This window comes from Neofelis nebulosa, chromosome 17 (genome assembly GCF_028018385.1).
Source record: "Neofelis nebulosa isolate mNeoNeb1 chromosome 17, mNeoNeb1.pri, whole genome shotgun sequence".
NCBI classification, from domain to species: domain Eukaryota; kingdom Metazoa; phylum Chordata; class Mammalia; order Carnivora; family Felidae; genus Neofelis; species Neofelis nebulosa.
The window spans coordinates 50896530-50922296 of record NC_080798.1 but is presented as its reverse complement, the minus strand read 5'-3'; the positions used below and the strand labels follow the sequence as shown (position 1 = coordinate 50922296).

Here is a 25767-nt window from a genome sequence, read left to right as displayed (position 1 = left end):
CAAAAACTTCAGGAGTTGGAAATGAATAAAATTTAGCTGGATATCTCGTACAAAATCTTATTATCAGAATTTTCCCTTGAGAAGGAGAAAGAAAGAGGGTAGCATTTAACATGCCTAACCACAATGCCATCTTTGCTCTAAAAAAAAAATTGGTACAGAATTATTAACCCCAAAAAGGAAGTAGAATGTCCTTGTGATGCACTGTTTTCCTATTAAGAAACAATTTTTAATGTTCTAAAAGGCCATATTTTTCTTTTTGTCCCTCGAGCTTTAGATTTCATTTGCTCCGGAAAAATAGAATTTAAGGCAGCCTATGATGCAGAAATGGAGTGGTCACCATTCCCAAGGAAAATGGAAAAGAATTCAGAGAACACAGGCATCTCTTCATTAGGACACCTTTGATGATGTAGTTAGAATGTTCAGAGCATTCATGCTGTGCCCAGCTGTATCGCATGTGCATGAAGTCACAGCAATGATGACCTCCTAAGTATGTGCTATTTCCATTAACTGATATTTTCAACCTGAAATTGCCATGTTTTAGACTTGGATTCCTAGCGGGAAAATTGAGTAAGCCTCAATTCAGTTCCTATTCTAGTCATATTAGATGATATTTCGACATTTCTGAGCAAATACGCAATCTTATTACTAAATTATTTTGAGAGTTGTTATTTGTACCTCAAAATATCACACTTAAAGATGAAGGCTGAAATGCTTCACAGTGATGAGGAGTTTTTCTGCAGATAAATGCTTTTTAATAGGCAAGCCCGTAAAGCAATTCTGATAAACAGCTATTTCTGACTGAGGGTGGGAAAGAGGGTACCAAGCCAACTAGAAACAATAAGCTTCCCTGAGTAATAACGTGAAATTAGATGGAGGATATTTCTGTTTCATTGGTTGAGATTATTGTGTTTGATTTCATAATCAAGCAACGGATAAGCTCCGCTGGCCTTGGGGTACACTTCCCTGGTTTTGGCCGCTTAATTAAAAGCTGGCTGAGCAGATGTGAGCTAGCTCAACAAGAGAACAGGCTGATGATACCTGGTCCGAGCTCTGGAACCTCTCTGTTTCCAGCAAGGCCACACCCCCACCACAGAACCACCACTCTCTCAAGGACACCAAGATATTTCCAGTCCCTTATCTCCTTAAATACTAGTAGTGCCCTGGCACAGGCCCCTCCCCGCTGGAAAGATAGCCAAGTGTGTGAACCCCTCAGAAGGCAAAATTCTAAGGCAGCCCCTTATTATGGACATCTGGTATAACCTTCTCCCCTTGAGTGCAGGCAAAACCTGTGAATCCAATGCAATATCATTCCCGTGATCATGTTATATTAAATGGCAAAGGGTATTTTGCAGATGTCGTTAATTAATTAAGATCGCTAATTTAGCTGACTTTTAGTGACTCAAAAGGGAGATTATCCTGAGTGGACACAACCTGATCAGGGGAGCCCTTCAAAAAGTACTGAAGGTCAAAGACACAAAGAAGTCAGAGAGACATGAGGCATGAGTGAAATTGCTCCCACCGCCCTTGAAGGAACAAACTGCCATATTGCAGAGAGAGCCATATGGTAAGCAATGGTGGGTGGCCCCTAAGAACTAAGAACGGACCCAGACTGACAGCAAGCAAGAAAATCAAGGGCCTCAACTGCAAGGAACTAAACTCTGCTAAGAAATATGTGAGCTTGAGAGGACGCCCAAGCTTTAGATGACATTGTAGGATGCACCCTTAGCATTTCTAGGTTGTTCATCTTACTGTAACCCTTCCAACATCCCGATAACATTCCTTATACCAAATACTGGGAACTCATTTACTTCCAGGTCTTTCAATATATCTGAGTTCACATATTATTTACAAGTACCATTATGTTAGCTGTAATCGTTATCTTAGATGTACGTACATCTCAAATTAGACCAGAAATTATTTAAAAATAGAAAACACATGTTTCCATTCCTTTACATATCCCGCCATCATCTGCTTTTGGCTTCAAAACATAATTCTTTAAAAAATCTTTGAATAGTTGCCATTTGACTTTAGAACTTAGAATAATTCGCTTAAAATAATCCTTAGAACTTTGAATATGCTGATGGGATCATGGGATTGCCATGATATGTCATTTGTTTTTTGAAGACTACCATGCCTTAAAACTGATAATTCTTGTAGCACAAGACAAAACTCACCAGTGTCGTTCAAAATTTTCCTTTTTAAATGCTAATTGCTTACATACTTCTACTCACACGTCTCTGGAATTAGAATAATGTATAGTTTTTACCTTGTTTTCAGGTATAGAAGTTATCACTTTCATGTTAGTTCCTACAAAATGTTGCCGAGTTGACCCAGTATTTGTTTACTTGTTCACATCCTCACCTCTCCAATATAAAAGACCTCTTCTGCTTGACCCATCACTCAGGTACTTCCCTGGCATATGGCATAGCATCTCATCTACTGCTTCTAATCTACTAAGCAGCTAAGGCATTAGTAGGATGAACTGATCCACGCCAGTGTATCAATGACATTTTAACTGGAGCCTTCTAGAGAAATATGCTAAGAACAGTAATAGTTACGTGTATTGCATGCTATGTCTCAGCCACATTAAATCCTTACAAGAACCCTGTGAGGAAAATATTATCTCCATTTTCTAGATGTGATTTGAAGGCCAAAGAATCTAAATTTCCTGCTAAAGGCTTTGGGCTTATTATTTCTTTCCATTCAACACCTTTACTTTGAGACAGAGATTGAGAAAAAGAGAGAGAGAGAGCATGCCAGCAGGGGATGGGCAGAGAGAGAGGGAGAGAATCCCAAGCAGGCTCTGCTTGTCAGTGCAAACCATGAGATCATGACCTGAGCCAAAATCAAGAGTCGGACGCTTAACCGACTGAGCCACTGAGGCACCCCTCAACGCCTTTACTTTGAATGACCACATCACGCTACCAACAGAGCTCTCCCACTACAATGCCTGAACTGTGAAAGAGTTCCTTGAGCAACTACACTGAATACGTTGTCCTAAGTGGACACGACCTGGGATAGGTGAGGTTCTTTATATAACAGACAATGGAACACAGCCTGTGCCGTGACATTTCTTTAAATGTACATCAGCGATACCCCAGATATCACCTGCAAAAAGTTGGCTTATTTGACTTTTTGAAGATAAAACACTGTAATAAATGAAATTAAAAATCTCTACCAGGTTTTTGTTCCACTCCTTTGCTTGGTTAAAGAGATCCCAAGGGTCTGTATATCAAAAAACCTACAAAAGTGTGGTTCTCCTGGAGATGGCTTGCATCCCAATTGGCCAGTATCCCTGTGGGCAGTTGAGCCCTTGGAGAGCTTTATATGGCTGCAGCCACCATCGTTTCCAGGATGTGGTCACTCCACTCACTGGCTTTCTGCCTGAATTTCACAATCTAATGAATTTCTCCACTTGGAGATTCTGAGAAGTAAGGGAGATGATTCATTTTCAGAAATACCAAATAAAAGCTGTGCTGTCTAGTTAACAGTAGGTTTACAACCTAAAATGGAGTCCCGCCACCCCCCACAATGGAGTCCCAAATTCTTGGACACTTCACTTCCTGGTTCTTCTTCCCCTCTCCATTTCATGGACTTATTTTTGCGGGCTATGCAATGGGCAAGTGCCAAAATACAAACGAGGGACTGAAGGTCTCTGTGTCACCTCAGGAAATGTACATTTGTTCCAATCAGACTACTTTTTGCCTTACATGGGTATAGGCGATGTGTGGGTAAGGCTGTAACTCAGCCAATGAGGAATTGGGAGGGACATGCATGCTAGGAGATAAATTGTCTGCTGTAACTGCCCCCGAGTGTGCCTGTCCATCAGACACCCGCTTTTGCAAGAACGTTGATTAAAGCCTTGCTTCGCTGTGCTCCAAATCTCCGTGTTCCTCCTTTGAATGGGTCAGTGAGAGATTGAAAGTGGAGGCTAGCATCGAGGCTCTTGCTGTTTCTAGCACTGCCCCTCCTCCCACCCTACCCCCCCCCCCACACACATGAATGGGGTAACCTAAATAACCTAATTGCCCTCTACAAAACCCAGAACGTTCATTCTAAACTTATCTTCAATTCTACTTCCCCCCATCCCATCAACCCTTCATATGAATGCTCCGAGACCATTACATTTTGATTAAATGAGCAGTTCCTTTCAGGGTCACTGCTCTGTGCTGCTCCAAGACCATCAGCTTGTAATCTCCTCCAGGAGCCATTGAGCCTCACGCTCAAATGTCCTCCTTGTCCTCATGGCACCCCATGTAAGCCTCTTGCACAGTAATTAATACATTGAAATTCTATGTTCACATGTTTCTTGTCCCGGTCTAACTGTTCAACCCCAAGGTGCAGTTGGAAAGGCCCCATGCTTCTGGCTGTGGGAGTAAAATGAAAAAGGTAGATGCAAGGACACTGAAAGATGAAGAACCACTAATTTGTAACTACTCAAATAGAGGGGGGAAGGTAGCAGAGAAAAGCGTCTCGTAGGTTTTCTGATTGTGGATTATCAGAAAAAGATGAGGCATCTGATACAAAGATGAGGGGACAGAACAGCAGACATGATTTCTGGCTTCTAGGTTAGTATCTGATTTATCAGGCCTTGTAGTGTAAATAATACTTTTAAAGAAATACTTAAAACAGACATTTTTATGTCTTGCAAATGCCAAACAAAATCATAAAGGGCAAGTTGTTTGGAGTGCTTGGGTAAAGTGGCCTGAAAACAGCATGCTGGAGGATTTACATATGACCATTAACTGAGTGAAAGCTTATCTAATGATCGATCAATCAATGGATTGATCCTAAATTTGGGGGCTTCCTTTTGTTTAGCAAATGCTGACAAATTTAAGAGATGACAACCAACTATTTTATAGCCTAAAAATATACATTTCAATTAAGTTCAGGGAAGTTTAAGTGATGGACCGGAATCAGGATCTTCCTATAAGCTTCCTAGCTCAGTCTTTAGTACTAAGGATTTAATTTCCATTGTTAACTAACTCATAATATGCACATCTGGAAGAACAGGTCCTTTTTTATTTTTTAGAGCTACAACATAATAAATCATATATAGTATTGTGGTTGAATAAAAATAAATATAAATAATCATCTTTTATAATAGTCCATTCAATAACTCAAGTTGTTTGCAATGTAGATCATTTATATTGGTAGGGCACACTCCTACCTATTAGAATTTTGTAGATATATTTTCTGCTTTCAAGCAAAATTTAAATAATAGTGTATTACAAATGGTGAAATCTAGATGACCAAGAATTGTTAGATAAACAGGATCATCAGTTGAAACAGGTTTCCAAAGACCAGTTGCTGGTTTTGTTGGACTTGAAATTTGGATGTTCAAATATTAAAACACTTTTCAAAAGAGAATTTTCCTTCTTATTCTTAGTAAATCCTGTGTGTTCACTTATCCATTAGTAAAGGTTATTTCTTTACAACTTATTTGAGTAAAAACCTTCTGGGTTTTTCTTCATAGCTGGACAGGTAGAGGGACATAGTTTAAAAATGTAATAGCTGACATTGGAGGGAAACTCAAAGCCTCTAATGCTTCCTGTCATATTTTTAAATCTCACAAGACTGCATAACACCACAGAACATACTGGAGAACTAGAGGGGCGGTTATTTCGGCTACTCTCAATGTTTGGGATATCGAACATAGTCAACAATTCAACAGAATTCACCTTTGGCCTCTGAATCCTTAGATCTAGCAAAAGAAGTGGGTTCAAAATGATGTGGCATATCCAAAATTGGTACCATTAACATTTAATGAACTGCATCATTTCTTTTTTTTCTTCTTCTTCTCTCTCTCCCCTCTCTTCTATTGTGAGAACAGAGTCTATCCATCTTTGTATGCCTGTTCTCTAGCATGCACTTCAACAGGGCAAGCACTGGGTAAATATTTAATTAAACTGAACATAACTTGAAGAGAACATGGTAAAATTTTAATCAACTTTTGCTATTCTATTTTATCTGCATCGTCTTTTTACACACACATTAAGTGGTAGATACTTCAACCCAGAATGTATTTGTCCCAAAGTATTTAAGCAAACCAACTATAGGAATTCAGCCTTTTGTCATTAGAGACAAGTCTTGAACCTCTACTGTTTAAGCCAAGTGGCTGGGGTAGGGGTAGATATTTGAGAGGGAGACAAGAAAACATCATAGTCATCAGTCACAGGGAAGAAGAATACTCCATGAAACCTTCAATTCAGGACATATTCTTGTTCCTTCCAGAAGTAAAAGACTTCATTAAAATGCAACCATGTGTGACACCAGAAAGTATTTTGGATGAGCCTTATCTCAGAAAGATTTTACTCAATATGTCACCATGGCAAGAATCTTTGTAAAATATTGCATTATACATAATCACACACAATCTCAAGCAAATTTAAATATGATCCTTTGTAGGCAGGTTGGAGAAGAGAATGGAAGAAAAAAAAAAAGAAGCCAATATGAAGGCACTTAACATTCCTTAATCAGGAAGAAAGCAGCTACATAGGAATAGCGTCTTACATTCCTTCTTGGAATGTAAACACATTAATAATAAAACAAAAGTGAAAGCAGTGAGCTGGAATTGACCTCTCTGCGCTCTGATGTATCTCTGTTTTCAGTGAGTCATGACATTTTGTCAGTCTTACATGCTCTCATGGAAAAAGTCTGTTGCCTGCTCCTTATCGCCATTGTCACTATCTGGGTTATTCTGTAGCTCTTATTGCTTCTTACATGAGTTAATTTATCAGCTAAATATCTGCTTTCTATATTTCCAGGTTAGATCCCATTGCCTTGCCTTTCCCTCAGCATTCCTATCCTTCACAGCCCAGGAGTTTTACTTTTACAAAACACAAATCTAATCAATGTCACATATGTGTGTGCACATAACCACTTATAATATTAAGATGACCCATAGACATCAAATACGTAGGGCCTCCCATGACCTGCCTGCTTCACGACTATGCCTTTAGCTTTATCTGCTACCACTCCTCGCCCTCAGTCCTTCTGGACTATGTGTGGCGCATTCAGAGGCTCCATGCTTTCGTGGGCTCATTCTGACTGGAATGCGCCTCTCCCTTCTCTGCCTCCTGGTTCTCCTATTCATCCTTCAAGAAACAGCTTTCTCTGGAGCTCTGCCTAGAACAACCTAAATGCCTTGCCTCTCACACTGTGCTGTGCTTTTCGATAGGACCAGAAAGTGGCAAAGCTGAGCTTGAAGCCAAAAGAGCAATGAGCATGTGGTCTGTAATGACACCGGTCACCCTATAAGCACCCTGAACAATACTGTACATTTTGTTGTACAGGAAAGCAAAACCTTAGACATAAAATATGATTTCAAAGGCTGACATACCTGGAAGCCAAAACTTCCATTCTCAAATTGTTAGCAAGAAGTTACTGATTGTGACCATTTTAACATTTCAAAACCACTGATGCTGAAGACGTGTAATGATAGGTAACACGCTAATATTTGTTGAGTGAATAAATGAATAAAATGAGTAGAGTGTGTTGAAACCCCAAGAGGCCTCAGAAATTACAAGGGTGAGGAAGGCTTTAACAGATGGAAGGAACAATCATGTAATCCAGTGAAGAGTAATTGTATGAAACCAAATATACCTAGGGATTGTAAACATTATTTCACCAAGAATTTTTATAATATATTTAACTAGTATTTCTTCCTTAAGCATAATCCTCTGAATCATCAGTGCCAAGTGAAAAATAACCAGGGTCCCAAAGCATACAATTTCAGAGTTCATTTAACATGGACCATATTCATCCAGTGTAATTCGTGGGGATAAATTTCTGAACTATCCACTCAAAGTTGGATACAAAAAAATACAAAAACTCATCTTATATCAATTCTAGTAGTATTACTGGTCATTTATTGATTTTTAAAGGACATGAGAGGAAGCACATGGTAAACAAGAGTTTACCAAATTAATCAGAATGTCATTACTCCAGGGATCTAGATTGAAATGGAGTGTGTGTCACAGCCTGCCTTTTATTAGTGACTGTAAGGCATGTCTTTCTGTCTTCCCCATTTGGTTTTGGTTCTCTGAATGCACGGATTTCTGATTTTATACCCCTACCCTGACTACAACAAGAAACTCACAGGTAGCTCTCTTTGAGAGTTTCAGTGGATAGATGGATAATTTGCTTACCCAACCTCCAAAATCCAGAAACTCTAGGGTAACTCTGATATTTGTTTTTCTGTACATCTCATCGGAAGCCTGTTTAGAAATAAGCAGAACCATGGAGGAAGGGAAGGGGGCAAAATAGTTACAAACAGAGAGGGAGGGAGGCAAACCATAAGAGACTCTTAAATACAGAGAACAATCTGAGGCTTGATGGGAGCATGGGGGAGAGGGGAAAATGGGTGATGGGCATTGAGGAGGGCACCTGTTGAGATGAGCACTGGGTGCTGTATGTAAGCAAGGAACCATGGGTATCTACCTCAAAAACCAAGAGCACACTTCACACACTGTATGTTAGCCAATTTTTAAATAAATTATATTTAAAAAGATAATAAAATAAATAAAATAAAATAAAAGAAACTGCTGAATGCCCAGCAAGGAAAGAAAGAAAGAAAGAAAGAAAGAAAGAAAGAAAGAAAGAAAGAAAGAAAGAAAGAAAGAAAGAAAGAAACAGAACCTTTGAAATGGCAACTGGGCAGACAGGCAGGGACTTAGTCTGCTTGCACCTTTTGCATTTAGAAGAATGTATAGCTTAAGAAACATCCATTGAGGCACCTGTTGGGATGAGCACTGGGTGTTGTATGGAAACCAATCTGACAATAAATTTCATATTAAAAAATAATAAAATACAAAATACAAAATACAAAATAAAAGAAAAACGGAAGCATCCATTGAATGTAAAGTACAAAACTTATCACAACTCTCAGTTTCAAACGCTCCATTGGTTCTGGGCATCAATTTTGTCTTCTAACTAAAAACAAAAATAGTTCATTCCAGGAGAAGAAATAAATTTCAACTCTAAGTTGAAACATTTGCTTGTACTATTTCATCTGGCATTTTGCCAAGCATATGAAATATGTGATTAAATAAATTTATTTTCAACAATATCCTATTAGTTCCAAGCTATAAAACTACGAAGGTGTACTTTGTGAGAGACTGCCTTAACTGCAGAGTCACAGAAGTCCACCCAACAAATTTATTATACAAATTAATAAGAAATTCATTTTAGACCAATTAACTAAAGCCCGATGAAATCATTTTCCCTTAATATTTTTCACTTGTGTCATCAGGAAGATGAAGGAACTAGCAAGCATCTTGTCAATATTGTCATCAAAGAAAACAGTATTAAAATGGAAGTCTCATTGCTTTGCTTGATAGGGCAGATCTTTAAAGGCGTAGTGTATTGCTAATACAAGGGAAGAAGGAAATTTTAAGAGCCTCAGGCATAACTATACAAAGAACTGGGCTAGATGAATAGGGGTCAATAGTCAGAGAAAGAGGGAAGCACAAAGTGCCCTTAATGCTTCTGATACTGTTCTTTTTTATAAATGGGTTGGGATTAATGAGGAACCCCACTCAAAGACATATCTGATATTTCACAGAATCCTTTCCACTCTCTGGGAGACAATCTCAAGTAGCACAGGTGTTGATTTAGCAATGGAAACAGCTCTCATTGAAAATTGTAAATCTGAAATGTTTTCTTTTTCATTTTGATCTTCATTAAATTTGGGTTACTTTCCTTGACTTTGGAGGGAATAAAAATATTGAGGAATACTAGTCTGTTTTCATGAGATGTTGAAATTTTTCTCAAAAAGATGAAAGAAATCATAAGGTTTTTAAAAAGGAAGACAAAACTCTTACAACAGCAGAAGGATTACCAAAATCAGTACCAAGGGAAGAGTGATATGGCATTTAAGGGGCTCTTGCCATAAATAATGACTCATGCCTTTTGGAGAAAACGTGAGGCTCATGGGGACAACCAAAAGCCAGTGTCCGCAGCAGCCCATCAGAGGCCGGGGCATGGAGCTCCTGAGAGGGACACATGTAGGGGGGATCGGCAATGCTGCTGAGGGCTGCAGAGAAGAGACAGCGCTGTGTAGAGCTGACAGGACCAATTGATGAGTGAGCGGGTTTCCTGCAGGGTGACAGATGTGCTTCTGAGATGTGTCAGACATGGCAATCTCTACCCACCTCCTCTGATCCACGCTTGAACAAATGATACTGCTAGAAGAGACACTGAACCATCTTCAAGTGTTATAAATCCTTGAGCAGGAAAAGGAAGGGTGTAAGACAGCTACTGCTTTAAATTTCTCCTTCCAAAAGAAATTCAGATTTTCTTGCCAGACGAAGGGGACAAAGACGGGGACAAAGACGTTGGAACCCTTCATGACCCTGATGCTTGCAAATGGCTTAAGATACTATGAGGAATCTGAAGATCACCATATACCAGGACAAGCAGATACTGGGAGACTAGGAGAATTTACAAATAAATCAATGAACAATCAATTGGTTCAAATACAGGAATGTTTAAATAAGAGCACATCCACTTGATAGATTATTATGAACCATTAGAAAAGATAAATACAAAGACTATTTAGCCACAAGAGAAATGCACTGGAGAGGATGGAAAAACACCCGTAAGAGGAAAGACTGGGTGCGAACAGATGCTGTGTTAAGATTGAGCGAAATAATGTATGGCAAACATCTGTTCCAGTTCCCAATACTAGAGGGCATTCTACAAATTTAAAATTAGACAAATTTTAAATTGAATTTAGGGAAGTTATTAGAATCATGGTTGTTTTTTCATTTTATTTATGTCTTGTTTGTTTGTGGCTCGACATACAAGGATCACAGGAAGAAAAGGGAGAATCTGTGTGCTCTGAGATTTGCAAATAAAAAGCAGAAAAGTGCCAAAGAAAACAAGCTGCAAAATCAACTTTTGATAAGGGGACATGAGAAATGCATAGAGCGAATCACAACACAGCTGGAGCTTGGCAACACAGAGGAGAAAGTAATTTGGAGAGGGATAAAATACTATTTGTGATAGGGCACCTAGGTGGTTCAGTTGGCTAAGCAACTAACTCTTGGTTTCGGTCAAGGCCATGATCTCACAGGTTCGTGGGTTCAAGTCCTATGTCGGGCTCTATGCTGACAGTGCAGAGCCTGCTTGGGGTTCTCTCTCTCCCTCTCTCTCTGCCCCTCTCCCACTAGTGCTCACTCTCTCTCTCTCTCTCTCTCTCTCTCTCTCTCTCTCTCAAAATAAACAAACATTTTTAAAAAACAAAACTTAAAAAAAATTTGTGATGTAAGACATGGCAGGGTGGGTGACAGATAAAGATGTGATTTTGATAAAGGGAAGTAAATTATCATCCTGTATTATCTCTAAGACTCGGTGGAAGGAAAATTTATAACAGAATAGTGCACACAAAGAAAATGACTTGCTTCAAAGCTAAAAAACCACTATGATATTATAGGAAGGCATTCTTGGTGTCATGAAGATGAGTTCCTCTAGAGGATATGAGAAACTCTCAGGTAGACAGGTGGAGAGCACCAGGTGTCGATAAAAGTAAAGAAACATTGAAGAGACAGGGCAGTGGGAGCTAGCACCCATGGCAACCAGGCAGGAGGAGTAATGGATGAGTACCTTGGGTGTCATCCTAGCAATGCCACTGAGGAGGGATTCAACTGGAAGATGACTTCACTCACCTAAGTTTCAATCAGTAAAAGCAACATATCTGCTGCTGAACTTTCAAAAATTCTCCAAAATATCAAGAGAAGATTCATTTTATTCAGCCAGTTGAGGCAGGGAGAGATTCATTATGGACTGAATTGTGCCCCCCTGCCTCAAAATTCATATACTGGAGCCTTAACCCTCAATATGACTCTATTTGGAGACAAAGCCTTTAAGGAGATAATTAAGGTTAACTGAAATCATAAAAGTAGGGCCTTTCAAGGGCCAGGCCCCCCTAGTGGGATGTGACTGGTGTCCTTACAAGAAGAGGAAGAGACACCAGACGTCTCTCTGACTGATCACACACCCAGCGGAAAGGCCATGTGCGGACATAGTATGAAGGTGGCCATCTGCAAGCCAGGAAGAAAGTCCTCACCAGAAACCCTGCTGGCACTTTGAGTCCCAACCTCTAGAACTACGAGAAAATAACTTTCTGTTGTCTAAGCCTCCCAGTCTGTGCTATTTGTTATGGCGGGCTTCGCAGACTGATACAATACCCAAAGGGAATAGAGAAGGGAATGGGGAAGGAGAGGGGTTAAGTGAGAAAGAAACAATACTGGCAGAATGCCTGGGTCACACAGTGTCACCATCTTGCAGAAAGGAGTTGTTTTTTCTTGGCGATTGGAGCATTTTTAGTCCCTTATAACCTGTTCTTGGGATTGCTGACTCAAAGAAGGAACTTAACAGAGTGGGTAGGTCTTTGATACCAAGGAGCAAGGGGAGTCAATGGACATTCAGAGGATTTTACAGGTGTATACACCAAGTGATGCTTGACACGTCACTCTGAAGAGTAAAGAAGAACTTGTTGATAAAATACAAGCAACAGAATCCTTGCAAAGAAAGTAAGCATGATGCCTTATAACTTATCATGTCAGAGAGGGAAGCTTGAGACCAAGCACATGTGGGGTCCTCTTATTCAGGGGAGGTGATTCCAAAGGCTCAGAGAGAATATGAGTGTATTCCATTTAGAAGAGCAATAGATTTGGCATCATTGAAATCAAGTCCAAGCCTTAGCTCTCCTCGCCCTTACTCATGGCTTTGGAAGTACGTCCTAAATTTCCATTTCCTAGTTTGTAAATAATGATAATAATGTCTGCCTCCACCACCTTAGAGTCCACAGAGTGCCACACAAAAGGAATATTTGTCAATATTAATAATAACATAGGTCAACATATGCAAGAAGCTATGAACTCTAGAATTCCGGCAATGACAATCCTAAAGGTACACAGTGAGGAGTAAGAAACATGATGGGAATCTAAAAAGAGTGATGAACATTTACAGGAAATTAACAAAAAGAATATGCATACAATTCAAAGAGGAAAATAAAAGCTCAGAATTCATGAGCACTTGTAAAAATAGGTAAAGGCAATGAAGTTTTGCTTATGAAGGGAAGAGAAGACAAAGGAAGCAGCGGTTACACTCTTTATAAAGTTAATGATATAACGTTAAAAAAAATAGAGACCTACAAAAGGCCATATTTCATTCTTTCTCATTGCCACGTAGTACTCCATTGTGTATATAAACCACAATTTCTTTTTTTTTAAATATGAAATTTATTGTCAAATTGGTTTCCATACAACACACAGTGCTCATCCCAACAGGTGCCTTCCTCAATACCCATCACCCACCCTCCCCTTCCTCCTACCCCCCCATCAACCTTCAGTTTATTCTCAGTTTTCAAGAGTCTCTTATGTTTTGGCTTCCTCCGTCTCTAACCCTATTTTTTTCCTTCCCCTCCCCCATGGTCTTCTGTTAAGTTTCTCAGGATCCACATAAGAGTGAAGACATATGGTATCTGTCTTTCTCTGCATGACTTATTTCACTTAGCATAACACTCTCCAGTTCCATCCATGTTGCTACAAAAGGCCATATTTCATTCTTTCTCATTGCCACATAGTATTCCATTGTGTATATAAACCACAATTTATTTATCCATTCATCAGGTGATGGACATTTAGGCTCTTTCCACAATTTGGTTGTTGTTAAAAGTGCTGCTATAAACATTGACAATAAATTTCATATTAAAAAAAGAGAAATAATTTTACTTTTCTTCTACCCTCCGTAAAGGAAAAAAGTCTTCAAATGGGAAAATGTAAAATACAAGCCAACATAAAGAAACTGAAGTCCAAGATAGATGAAGAAGTTGAAGATTTCTTTCTGGAATGCAAAAACAACTTTGTAGTACAACTTCCAAACTGGAGGAGATCACTGGCAGGTGCTGCAGAGATGGGGCGGTGCAAGGATGACCAGGACAGCGACAGGTGCACTTCGAACTTTATTCTCATGATGTGTTTTGTGTTTGCCTGTCCACTGAGTCCTTAGTCCAAACATGATGTGAGACAGTGGCCTATCAAATTATAATATGAAAGGGGGTGGGGAGGGGAAGATAGAGATAGCGAGAGCCAGTAAGAACTGGTTGGCCGTGATGACATTCATCCTAGTGGGTTATGACACACGAGAATCAAGTACTCAGCCTATTTAAATGAAATATACCAGAGATAAATACAAAGGCAAAAAAAGGTTTTTTTTTAAAAAGGAAAAATACATGGTCTCCTAAATAAAAATGTTAAGTAATCTTTTTAAAGAAATTTTTTTAATGTTTATTTATTTTTGAGTGAGAGAGACAGAGCACGAGCAGGGGAGGGGTAGAGAGAGAGGGAGACACAGAATCCGAAGCAGGCTCCAGGCTCTGCTCTGAGCCTGAAATGGGGCTCAAACCTACTAATCGTGAGATCATGACCTGAGCCGAAGTCAGATGCCTAACCGACTGAGCCACCAGAGGCCCCAAAATACATCTTATCTTTAAAAAACACACATTGCTCCAGCTTACCCTGATTCTGTTCATCTCCTCTCTTTTTGGCGTTTCAAGTGAAAAAATACAGAGAAGTCACCTTTTGGTGTATTCTTTTCACATTTACCAAATATCCTCTTTTCTCCAGGCACTGTGCCAGGTGTTGCAGACACAGAAATGATTAAAATAATACCTTCGCCTTTCATAGATTTCACCATTTTGTAAAGGAGACATATCCTCTAAAAACACACTTTGAGAGTCTGTGATCGGGGCAGGAATAGTGAGCATGCAAGGTGCTACGGGGCATCTGCCAAGATGGTGACAGTTGAGAGGGTTTGATCAGGGAAGACTCCACTGAGGAAGGAAGTCAGGTTTGCTTTAGGTAGACGTTTTTCAGGAGGATTTAGAGAGAAGTGATTGATGGCCATCAGGCAAAGGGAACAGCAGATGTAAAGGCCAGGTCATAAAGGCCAGAGGACATGGGGAGGGGCAGCCCTGTGGTAGAGACACAGCAGCTGAGACAGAGGAACACGGAACAATCGATGAATACAGAGGACAAAGATATTTGCTGCGCTAATAAGGCTGAACTTACTGTTGGAAACACCTAGCAATGAGATAGTGCTACAAGGCAGGAGTTACTTTCTTTTTCGATAAAACCTTAAAATTGATTAAAGATATCAATGCATTACGGCAGGCTTCCTTAAAAATACAATAATATGTGTAGTATTTAAAAATCATGCATGATGTGGAACGGAAGGAACTGAAGTCCCAGGAAGTCATGAGGGAAGAAGGAGACAGCTGCTGCGCTGGTCCTACCAGCCAAATCAACCCTGGCAATCTGTAAGATGACAGATGCCACAGCCAGATCATCCTCAAATCCAGGAGAAGGAAAAAGGAAAATGATCAAGGCTCAATTTTGCTAATTCAGAAAATCAGAGAACTGCCAGCATCTTCTCTGGAGAATGTTTCACTGATTACTAATACTACATACATTCTTTTCATGCTAATCTATTTCATGTTGCAACTACACACACACACACACACACACACACACACACACAGGCACGCACGCACGCACGTGCACGTAGAGAAACCATTCCATAGGCAAGCACACAGCAAGGCTTTCAAGAAATGAATGTGGTCATTTACAAGGCCACACCACTAAATGGCTCTGTTTTATATGTCAAGCATAGCAAATTATGATGATCATCATTTTATTCTTAGTACCTAAAATTCTACTCATATTTTATTAGCCCACTTTTTCCATTTCTCTAACAGATATTTGACTATGAGATACTTTCTTTCACCACGTTCTGTTTTGTGATTAGGTCCTATAGGATGCTGTGAGTTTAAGAAACCAAATGTTACCTTCATTGTTTGCTCTTTGCTTTCTTAAATGTAGCCTACTTCCTTTCCCAAATCATCCTTTCTTTTGTTTGTTTAAGGAAAGGCTACACATCTTATGATCCTTAAAAGATTGTGTTATGACATTTCACAGGTGCCTGATGTTTTCTTAACAGGATTATAATACAGACTCCATGTTAAAGCACAACACTGCAAATAAGCACAGAAATCATACACACAGTGGAACAAAAGAGCCTATCTGAGCAGCTTTATAACCTCGCACAGAATTCCCTCACCACCACTTAAGATAGAATTGTTTTTATTTCAGCAGTGTTCTTTTAATTAAGTCCTAAACATCCAAAATATGGCAAATGTAAATATGTATTATAAATCCTTAATTAAGAGGATCGCTAAACTTTCACGGAGCTTCCCGCCTTAGAGATGGATTCTTTTTGTTTAAAATCAGCCAAAACCGAGGGATAAAAGTGAATGATGTGAACAATGTTAAACTTTGTTTATAATGCCCTTCTCTTGGCACCAGTGTCACTTTACTGCACTGTCTTCGAGAGTTACATTCTGCTTCAATTTATCTACTGGCATTTAAGCCAAAATCTCTCCAGCCATTTTCTGCCTTCGTTGTCATGTTCAGAAAGACTAGCAACGTGGGACCAGCTAGAAGTTAAGTGTTCCAGTCCGTGAGTTCTCCATGTCATATCCTAGAAAATAAAGCACTGTGGGATCACAAAAGAGCAACATTGCCCCTCTGTTTGGGATGAGGTGAAATTAAATCCAGAAAGACCTCTTGCTAATTTTTAATCCCACATACAGTTTTAAAACTATACCAGAGATTATTCTGGTATGGTAGCAACAAAGAAAGAATCCTATTCTATACTCCAACATTACTTAGTTAAAAATGTGCCACTCAGGGGCAATGTTTTCCATTTCTCCGCCAATATGAACCATTCCCCAATTCCCACCAAGAGTATCTTCCAAGATAAGCACGTGAGCACACATGCATGCACACTCACATGCATGTGCGCGTGCGCGCGCGCACACGCACACGCACACACACACACACACACACACACACACACACTGACAATTTCATCTCAGCAACTCATTTCCCTTACAGGCCATTTTCAATTTAGCTCCTTCTTTCTGTTTGGCTATCTGCCGATCAATATATTTTAAAAGACAAACACATAACAATATCTTTGAAAACTAAAGATGTCCTGAAGATCTAAATACACACACACACCTTAGGGCACAATTATTAGCCCAGAGAGAAATTTCACTTTCTCAAATTTTCCCAAAAATCTCTCTCTTGAGTCTGACAGAGCAAAAGTCATGTTGACAGGAAACTGTGGTGCTCTCAGGTGTGGGTCCTTCAGTTGAGACATCTATGCAATGTCATCCAGGTATCTACCAACTCTAAGGTTTGCAACCAATTCCAAAAAGAGTTTATCAGTGCCCTTATTTAAAGGGCATTTAAAAAAATCTCCATATATAGGTTATAACTGCAGAGGAAATCAACTAATAAAATTAAAAGTTATAGTTTGCTTTGAAACTATACGATAAATGCAATTTAGGAAGGCAGGTGAATTTATATATTTGCATGCTGTTTCTAAACTAATACCAACCTATGACCTCAGTTGTAAGTACCATAATTGCCAGTGGGGGGAAAAATGGTCACAGAAACAAATATGCCTTTTATGATTTAGAAGCACATAATATCTTATTCTAGAGCACTGCCAAGTAATGAGAAGTACTTAATAAAAAAAGTAATTAGAGCTACAGCCAACTGATACGTATCATACCATTTTTTTCCTTTGTGATTTAAAAACCTTAGAGGTAAATTTCATCACTGCTCTATTAAATACTTATGGCATTAAAAACTTTTATAGTTACTAATTTTAAACTACTTAAAATGTCAAATGTTTTCAAGCTTCACTCACTTTCCCAATTATTACATTGGAATGACTCATTAACTGTAATATAAACAGACCCAATTTTACCTCCTGTTATGCTATGTCTCTGATTTTATTACCAGCGTACCACTTTTCCATGAACCATGACAAAAATCCATGGGGAGGGGAAAAAAACAAAACCAAAGCAAACACATACACTTCCTCTTCATTCCTCCTCACCAGTTTTCCTCAAGAGAACTGAAGGAATAATGAGAAGTTGAAATGCACTTTACATGTACATTCTTTACGTTTCCATAACACTGTAGTTTCAGGTACCATGTACGTGAATACTTCAGCAAAAGACATTTGGACAAAAACACTACCCTCCAGAAATCAATTAGGAAACAAAAATATCTTTACTTGTGCAGGAGCATATCAGATTTGGTCTGTACCAAATGGACTCTGGAGCAGTCAGCATTGTGGAAGGTTGAAATTCACAGTTTAAAAAAACAAGGAAAGCTGGTTGGAGAAGTCAAATAAAAAAATACATATATGCATACACACCTACATGTGTACCTAATTGAGGCACACAGGTGGATAGCCAGCCTTAGAGCCCATGGAAAAAATGTAAATGTTGCAACCTCAGACATCAGTTTCCCCTTAAAAAAGCAGTCAATGAGATAATCCAATGGTCAATGATACTTCTGTTATTTAGAAATGCAATTTACTGTCATTTAGAGTTATGGTTAAACTATTATTTCTCAAGAAATTTTTAAGTCTGTTTTTAAGAAAAAGCCCTCAAAGCCTTCAAATTACAACACACATCTCCAGACTAAATTATTTCATTTAAGTATATCTAGTTAAGTGAGGCTTTTTCAATGAGTTCATTCTTTTAGAAGGACTTTCAGTGATAATCATAGGGTCTCCTAAAGCTCCCTAATTTTTGTCCTCACTTAGTTCAGGGCATTTATTTCTCTTTCTTAGATCTTTTCTTTTAAGTGACCTTAGCATTTTATCCTACAATTCAAGACCTGTTTTTAAAGCTTGTTTTGTTAAAGAGTATTTCTAAAAGTCCATAATTGAAAGAGCCCTTCAAACAATTATCCACATATTCTCTGAGAATTCACTCCACCATCACCACCACCACCAACACAGCTCATTTCACCTCATGAATGCAGTGAATTCTTGAAACATCTCCTATTCTACGCAAATATTCTGCCAGAGGTCTTCTCTTCCCTATCATATTCGTTGTCTTGAAAAACAGCACTAATTCTAGATAAACACTAAATAAGTAATGGAGGCCAAAATTTCTTAATCAATAAAAATTTTTAAAAAATAAGCTAAGCAAGAATTGAAATACCAGCCCACTGAAAAAAATTAGATCAAAGCCTGCATTATTTAATATTTCACCAGGGATATTCACTACCAACCTAATTATGCATATCTGGGATGTATGTAACAATGTTGGATAAGCTTTCATAACTCCTCCTACTGTTTTCAGGGGCTGGGTCGGTCTGTGAACTTTTAATCACCAAGGAGGAAAGGTGGAGATTTTAAAAGGAGAATGGAGGACTTAGGTAAACTGACTAGCTGGCAACCCAAAGGTCTTGGAATTCATTACTCAATAATATTAAGGCCCTAATATTGATTTATCTGAGGTAAAAGTGACTCAAATTCTAAATACGGGATCAAATGGAGAAAAATGGATAATTATGGAGCAAGACTGATACTCTACTATGAAAAAATTCACAGCCATGTAATGATAGCATCACTGTCCCTCATCATCAGTTCACAGCAGTCATGCGCTCCACCAAAGTTCCTGTTGACACCCAGAGTAAGTCACACTGGAGTGAGCTCTGTGAGACTGTCCTTGGTTGTCTTTGATTTGGAAACTGGTCTTTGGGTGGTAAGACAGAACTCTTCATTAAAGCCGAGCCATTAAAAACAAAATTACGAAAAATAAAGTATTTTAACATATGGCTACTTACTTTGGAAAAAAATGTCACAATGGAATTAGAGGGAAAAGAATTTGTAAAATGTTAGGCTCCATCAAATTTTTAACTGAAAAAAAAACATTAAACAGGGTAATGTAAATAAAATGAGGCCAATGAGCAGTTCTTGGAAACTAAAAGTAAATACAACTCCAAATGGACAAGACATTTACATAAAAATTAATTATGTTGGCATGAGTAGGTGAAAGGCACCTGCTTAATTATTATGAATTCTCAGTGGGGAGTGCTTAAATGAAAATCTATTTTTTAATTTATTCTAGCAAGTTTGCCAATTTCAAAATCTGTAGGAAGCTGCTACTGTAAAAGTCATAGGGACAAGAACACTCTTCCAGTAACATCATCTCCCTCATACAATCAGTGATTCCAAGTGCAAGTTTCTGATTAGTATGGAATGGGATAATTTACACTCATGAAAGTATAAAATAACAACAGAATGTTCATTTAAAATATCTAAGATGCTGAAGCTTTACAAAGAGTTGCAAGTAATTCATACCTGTATGTTATTCAGAAATAACAGATTTCTGAATGAGAAAGTCTTGAAGAAGAAACACACGAGGAAGATACTAATCTGCAGGTCTCCTCTTTAATAGTTCCTGGTAATACTAGCATTACTTTCAGTACCATGATCCCACAAGTACATATTTCTGTGCTAAATAATTAAGATTGAATTTTATCATAGAACTATAATGTATATACTACCCATGTCTCACCATTATTTTGTATGTTACTTAAATTAAGTGTCAATGAACTTTATCTATAAAAGGCCAGATAGTAAAGAATATCATGTAGGTCTTTATAGAAAGAGAGGGACATCAATTTTAAGAACATTTTATTGATAAAATACAAAATGTAACAATAATGGAGTACAAATTTTTGCCATATGGGTCTAGTAATGAGAGGAATGGATGACTGAAATTGAAATTTCATGTAACTTTTTTGGACCACAAAGAACTCTGCTTTTAATTTTTTCCAAACATTTAAAAATATAAAAACCACCCTTAGCTCACAGGCTCTACAAAACAAGGCAGCGGGCCGGGCCGTATTTGGCCACTGGGCCATATCTCGCCAACCTCTGAGCTAAATATTATTACGTTATCTGACAACTGATATTATGCAATTCTATTAATTTGTTTTCACTGAAGAGGCAAATTAATTCCATCTTGATACCGAGATTGGGTCCCCTAAAGGAACTGTTTGTATCTGATACAAATTCTGCAATTAAGTTCAGGAGACAATGATATTTATCACTTAGAGTAAGCACTATGTTTCATGTGGAAGTCCTACTTTTGATCCCATGTTAGCTGTGAGCTGCGTTATCCCCGGAGGTGGAGGCTGCCCTTATTAGAAATTACTGGGGATGCCTACAATCAGAAGTAGGGAGAATGTACCAAGCTGGTGAAAACAAACTAGTATCGTTGCTAGAAAAGGAAGCCAAAGCGCATGCTCACTTCTATGTCCAAAGCTCAGCAATTTATGCATTGTGTCATGTAATTATATTTTATCAGTACTTCACTGTTACGGTCTAGTTATTTTTTTGCCATGGAAAGAAATTCTTGGGAGAAGGAGGAAAAAGAAGGAAGCTTTGAGAAAGAATCACAAGGTGGAGTTTGAACAATTTGGGAATCTGTCCAGTTGCATTCACACAGCATCCCAAAGCCCACAAAAGTGATCATCTGCTCAAGCAATTACCTTCACCTATTGCTGATTTCAACATATCCTTCCCAGGCTTCCCTTAGGGTAGGTATCAGATAAGACTTTTTTTTTCAATTAGATAAAAGAAAGAACTTAACTTCTAATTAAGTCATTCATAAGCTACTTGGTGAGCATTAAATATTTTCAAAGTAAGGCTGGGGAGGAGGTCAGAAAGCCTTCATCACATGATCTGCAAGAGTAAAAATAACAACAGGACTCTTACTTGCCTTAGTATATACACCCATTCCTTCTTTTGTGGTGAGTCAGCCTCTCCCCCCAAAACATCTTAGGGTTCAGCAAGAAACTATGAGTCCATAAGAACAATTATAAAAATAGAGGTCTTCCTTCTCAGTGCATGCCTCTTAGTAGCAAGTGAAGAAACCAACAGCCTGTGCAACGTATGAAAGAGCAAGCCCTTCCACCAGGATCCGTCTCTAAACTTTCAAGAAAGGAACACCTCAATACAGTCGCAAATCTGTCTTGACCAGAACACAGAGGAAAGACCTGGGGCTGATTCACTGCTTTTGAAGCGTCAAGTAGGGCGCTAGTAGGCAAAGAATGTGGTCCATTCAACCTATTTCATCTTTAGACACCTGAGAGGAGTAAGCGGAGCCACCAAATATGTGTGAACACACGGGGCCGGTGGTTTTTTACAGATTTGTACACATATATACACGTGCACATACACATAGACATACATACATGTATATTTGTGTGTGTCTGCACAGAACCCTTCTGATGTAAAGTCACCCTGTTGATAACTAGACCATCTAACATTCAAATTAAAGGGCATCTAATCCCTGAGCTGTGCCTGGTTTACAGAGTGCTGTCCCATGAAAACTTACACATTGGCAGCCCTGGATAGTTTTGGGCTGACTCGGTGAATAACAGATTTGCTCCTGGTGAATCAGCTGTAAATAAAGGGAGAAGGTCTTTGTATTCACCTGGGGGACCGACCTTTAATTTTCTTTATTTATATTCAGTTCTCCCTGACTTTAATACTGGTATCCGAGACTGATTCATGTTTTAACACAAAGTCTTGTCCAGAAGAATTACTGGAGTTATTTTAACACTTTAAAAATGTTTATGCTGGTTGATGGTCACTTGTCCATACACTGAACCCCAACCTTGCTGGGAAACATATACACTTGTTCTTCTAAACAAGACAAAAGATACGAAGCTCCTATGTAGTAAGTAGACCTTGCTTCCTTACCAAAAAAAAAAAAAAAAAAAAAAAAAAAAAACCCAAAAACAAAAACCAAAAAAACCCAAAAACAAACACACAAAAAAACCTTAACTATTAAAGAATAAAATAAAAATTAGGAATGAATTTTTCTCTTATATATATTGCTGCAAATCATACCACCTAGGTGACATTAACAAGAAATTAGTAGATCCAATGTTAATTATATGAGGGCACTTACTGCATTTTTGACACTTTAAGGACTGTCAACTCAATATACATGGTAAGCAAGAACTCCAACTTTAATGTTTAAAGAATTCCTAATAATTTAAAATTCCTAAAGTTTTTCAAATACTTAGAAGAGCATTAAACCACTTCGTGAACAAACAAAAGCTGAGAAAACACAGAACCGGAGTTGGAATTTTAAGTGTCAGCCGGAGGCTCAGCCAAAGCTAAGCACCCCTGAATTTCCTGCTCTCCTCAAGTCTCAGCAGCTCCTCTGAGATGTATTCAGTAAACACACTAAAGATGCATTACAAAAAGAAAGCTATTTCATGTCGATGTGCCTTTTATTGGACTTCAAGAAAACAAACATAGACAACCATCAATAAAACAAGTATCAATCACACTCACACATTATAAACCCAAATGCAGGCAGTGTCTTGGAAAGACATGACTGTGTCTAGGCCAGACTTCCAGCTCTGCTTTTCTGAAGGGAAGGAGGCTTCAAGTGATGTGCTTCACATTGTAAGAGTGACCTCTAGTGCCTTCCTTTTTTGTTGAACTTCTGTAGTTGGACCATGAATTACTTCTGCCTTCTCTGCAAAACTTTGTGTGCAGGGGTCTGCGTGTCTGTCGTGTTACCGTTTGTCTACTACAACGCTTGTCAAATGCTACCATGACAGCATTCGAAGACTGTGACTAGGTGAAAACATGCAAATTTTCTGGTCTCATGGAATTCTTATACAACCAAATTAAAACTGAATCTGAAACACAGGACAGCCATTTGAGGGATGTTCTCCTCTTGCAGAGTGATAGATACACCATACCATTAAATGAGCTAATACTGCATGGAAACCTGACATCACAGTAGCCACACAGTGTAAAGGGACATTTGGCCTGTGCCAGGTGGGCCATTTATTATGTTTTCCCCACATCAAAGTGCTTCAGTGTCCTCAAGGGATGTGCCATAGCAAATGCCTGATTACTGGCTTGGTCGTATCCCCTGAATGTAACCCTGGTTATACAGCAGCAGCATAAATTCCTGAACAGGCCTCATAGCCCTTTCTGGAAAAGCAATTGAGCTTTTCTTTTTAAATCAGAGAAAGAGATAAAAAGTTGAATTTACAGAGCTTACTTATCATTCATGGAGGATATAGAAATTCTCCCATTTAGAGATTTAGGCCAAATATAACTTTTAAAACTTTTTCTATCTCCAATAAAAAGTGGATGAAGGGACTTCGGCCAAATTATTTCAGATGATACTTAAACAAGAAATAAAGTCTTAATAAATCTTCCCTGAATCAAATAACTTAGAATATTCAATCACAAATGTATAAAGTTAAAAATAATACTTTTAAGAATTAATACTTCTGACAAATCACCTGAATGTTTTTCCTTTAAGCAAACTGTAGGAATCAAGCCCCCTCTTTCAAGAGTACTCAAATCTCATTCTATACGGAGTGAGGGCACAATTCTTAATACTGAGGTTCACCTCCACCAATTTTGCTCCTGAATTCTGCAGTGCATTTCAGTTATCAGCCTGGCATCATTTTAAAGATGCAGTCTGCCAATGCAAACTTCAGAAACCTAAGCTAATGCAGCATAATGTGAAGCCTGCCAGTTGTTTTCCTGTTAGACATAATTCCAATAAAATTCAGTAATCCTTAAAAAAGGAAGAAATGAAGACATTCACAGGCGATTCCCTGGTTAAGATGCTAATTTAATGTTTTACTAGAACTTGAGCTTTATTCAATGAATATTCAAAGATGAGAGGATAAGAGTCTGCTCCTGGACAAAAAAAAGAAATGACACTTTGCATATTTTGACCAGACCAGGAAGAAAGACATGTGTAAAGCAAGTCACATTCGCAGGATTTTTAAGTGAGGCTTCATTTATAGCAATAAGGTTTGCAGCAATTCCAGTTGCAAAAAATAATCATAAAAACAACAGAATTAAAGTTTCGCAGACAGCCCCCCCCCCCCACACCACCACTGCAAGTTTTAAATCATTTGCTGTATACTTACAGGAATTTCCAGCTATAACCCTGTTCCAATTTTGAGTAGATAACAGAAGTAGCGTCTTGAGGACAGCTCCGGCGACAGACCCCATGTTCACATTTACTGGGCTCCCCCAAAAGATCGTGAGTGGCTCTCCGCGCCGTCTGGGTCTTCAGCACCACTGGGTCTCTCAGTGGCTCTCCCTCCTTTCTCTCTCTCACTCTCTTTCTCTCTCTCTCTCTCTCTCTCTCTCTGTCTCATACACACACACACACACACACAGACACACACGCTCCCCACACAGGCACATACACGCTCCCCCCACACAGCCCTGGCTCCTCACTGAAAAGCACCCAGCATCTTTCCGAACAAGCGTCCACACCGACCAGGCCACGCCCACTCCTCGCCGCGGCGGTCCCCGACCGTGGCCGCGGTCCCTCCTCCAAATTCACAGCGGCGCTCAGAACCCACCGCGCGCTGAGCCGCTGATGGAAGCTGCACCTGCAGACGAGGCCTGCTGCTCCGAGGCCTCCTCGGGGCTCCCTCCCCGCCCCGCTCTTCTCCAACAGTCCTTAACCCTTTCTCCCCTCTGGACGTGTGGGTGGGGGAAGGGGCGAGAAGGCGAAGCCTCCCGATTTTCTGGAGGTCTTGCCTTTAGCGGAGCCAGTCAACACACCGACCACATTCGTAAATATCCGGGAGGGCATCCAGGTAAAACTGCATTATGTTTCAAAACAAAAGCATAAAAGAAGACAGAAATAACTAAGCAGTATTGGTAAATTGTAGCTAAAACTGTGCTCGGGGAAAATACTTGCTGCTGTTTTTCTCTGTTTATATAAAACTATCCTCCTCAGCTATGGTGCCAGGATTTTATTATGGAAATTCCTCACAAGGAAACAGACATTCCTGTTTGGCAGATATTTAG

The 25767-nt window shown here is 39.0% G+C and overlaps 1 protein-coding gene across 3 annotated transcripts in view; it reads right to left on the bottom strand.

The window, feature by feature from the left end:
- The window catches only part of CNTNAP4 (contactin associated protein family member 4), a 253966-nt gene extending 228557 nt beyond the window's left edge, over positions 1 to 25409 (bottom strand). For 2 of the 3 annotated variants that reach the window (XM_058706373.1, XM_058706374.1), the window contains exon 1: positions 24870 to 25406. In XM_058706373.1, coding sequence (XP_058562356.1) covers positions 24870 to 24954 — 85 coding nt within the window. In that variant the 5' untranslated portion in view covers positions 24955 to 25406. Of the gene's footprint in view, positions 1 to 24869 lie in introns of all 3 variants that reach the window. The other variant, XM_058706376.1, reaches the window with a different exon arrangement.
- Positions 25410 to 25767: the final 358 nt, after the last annotated feature.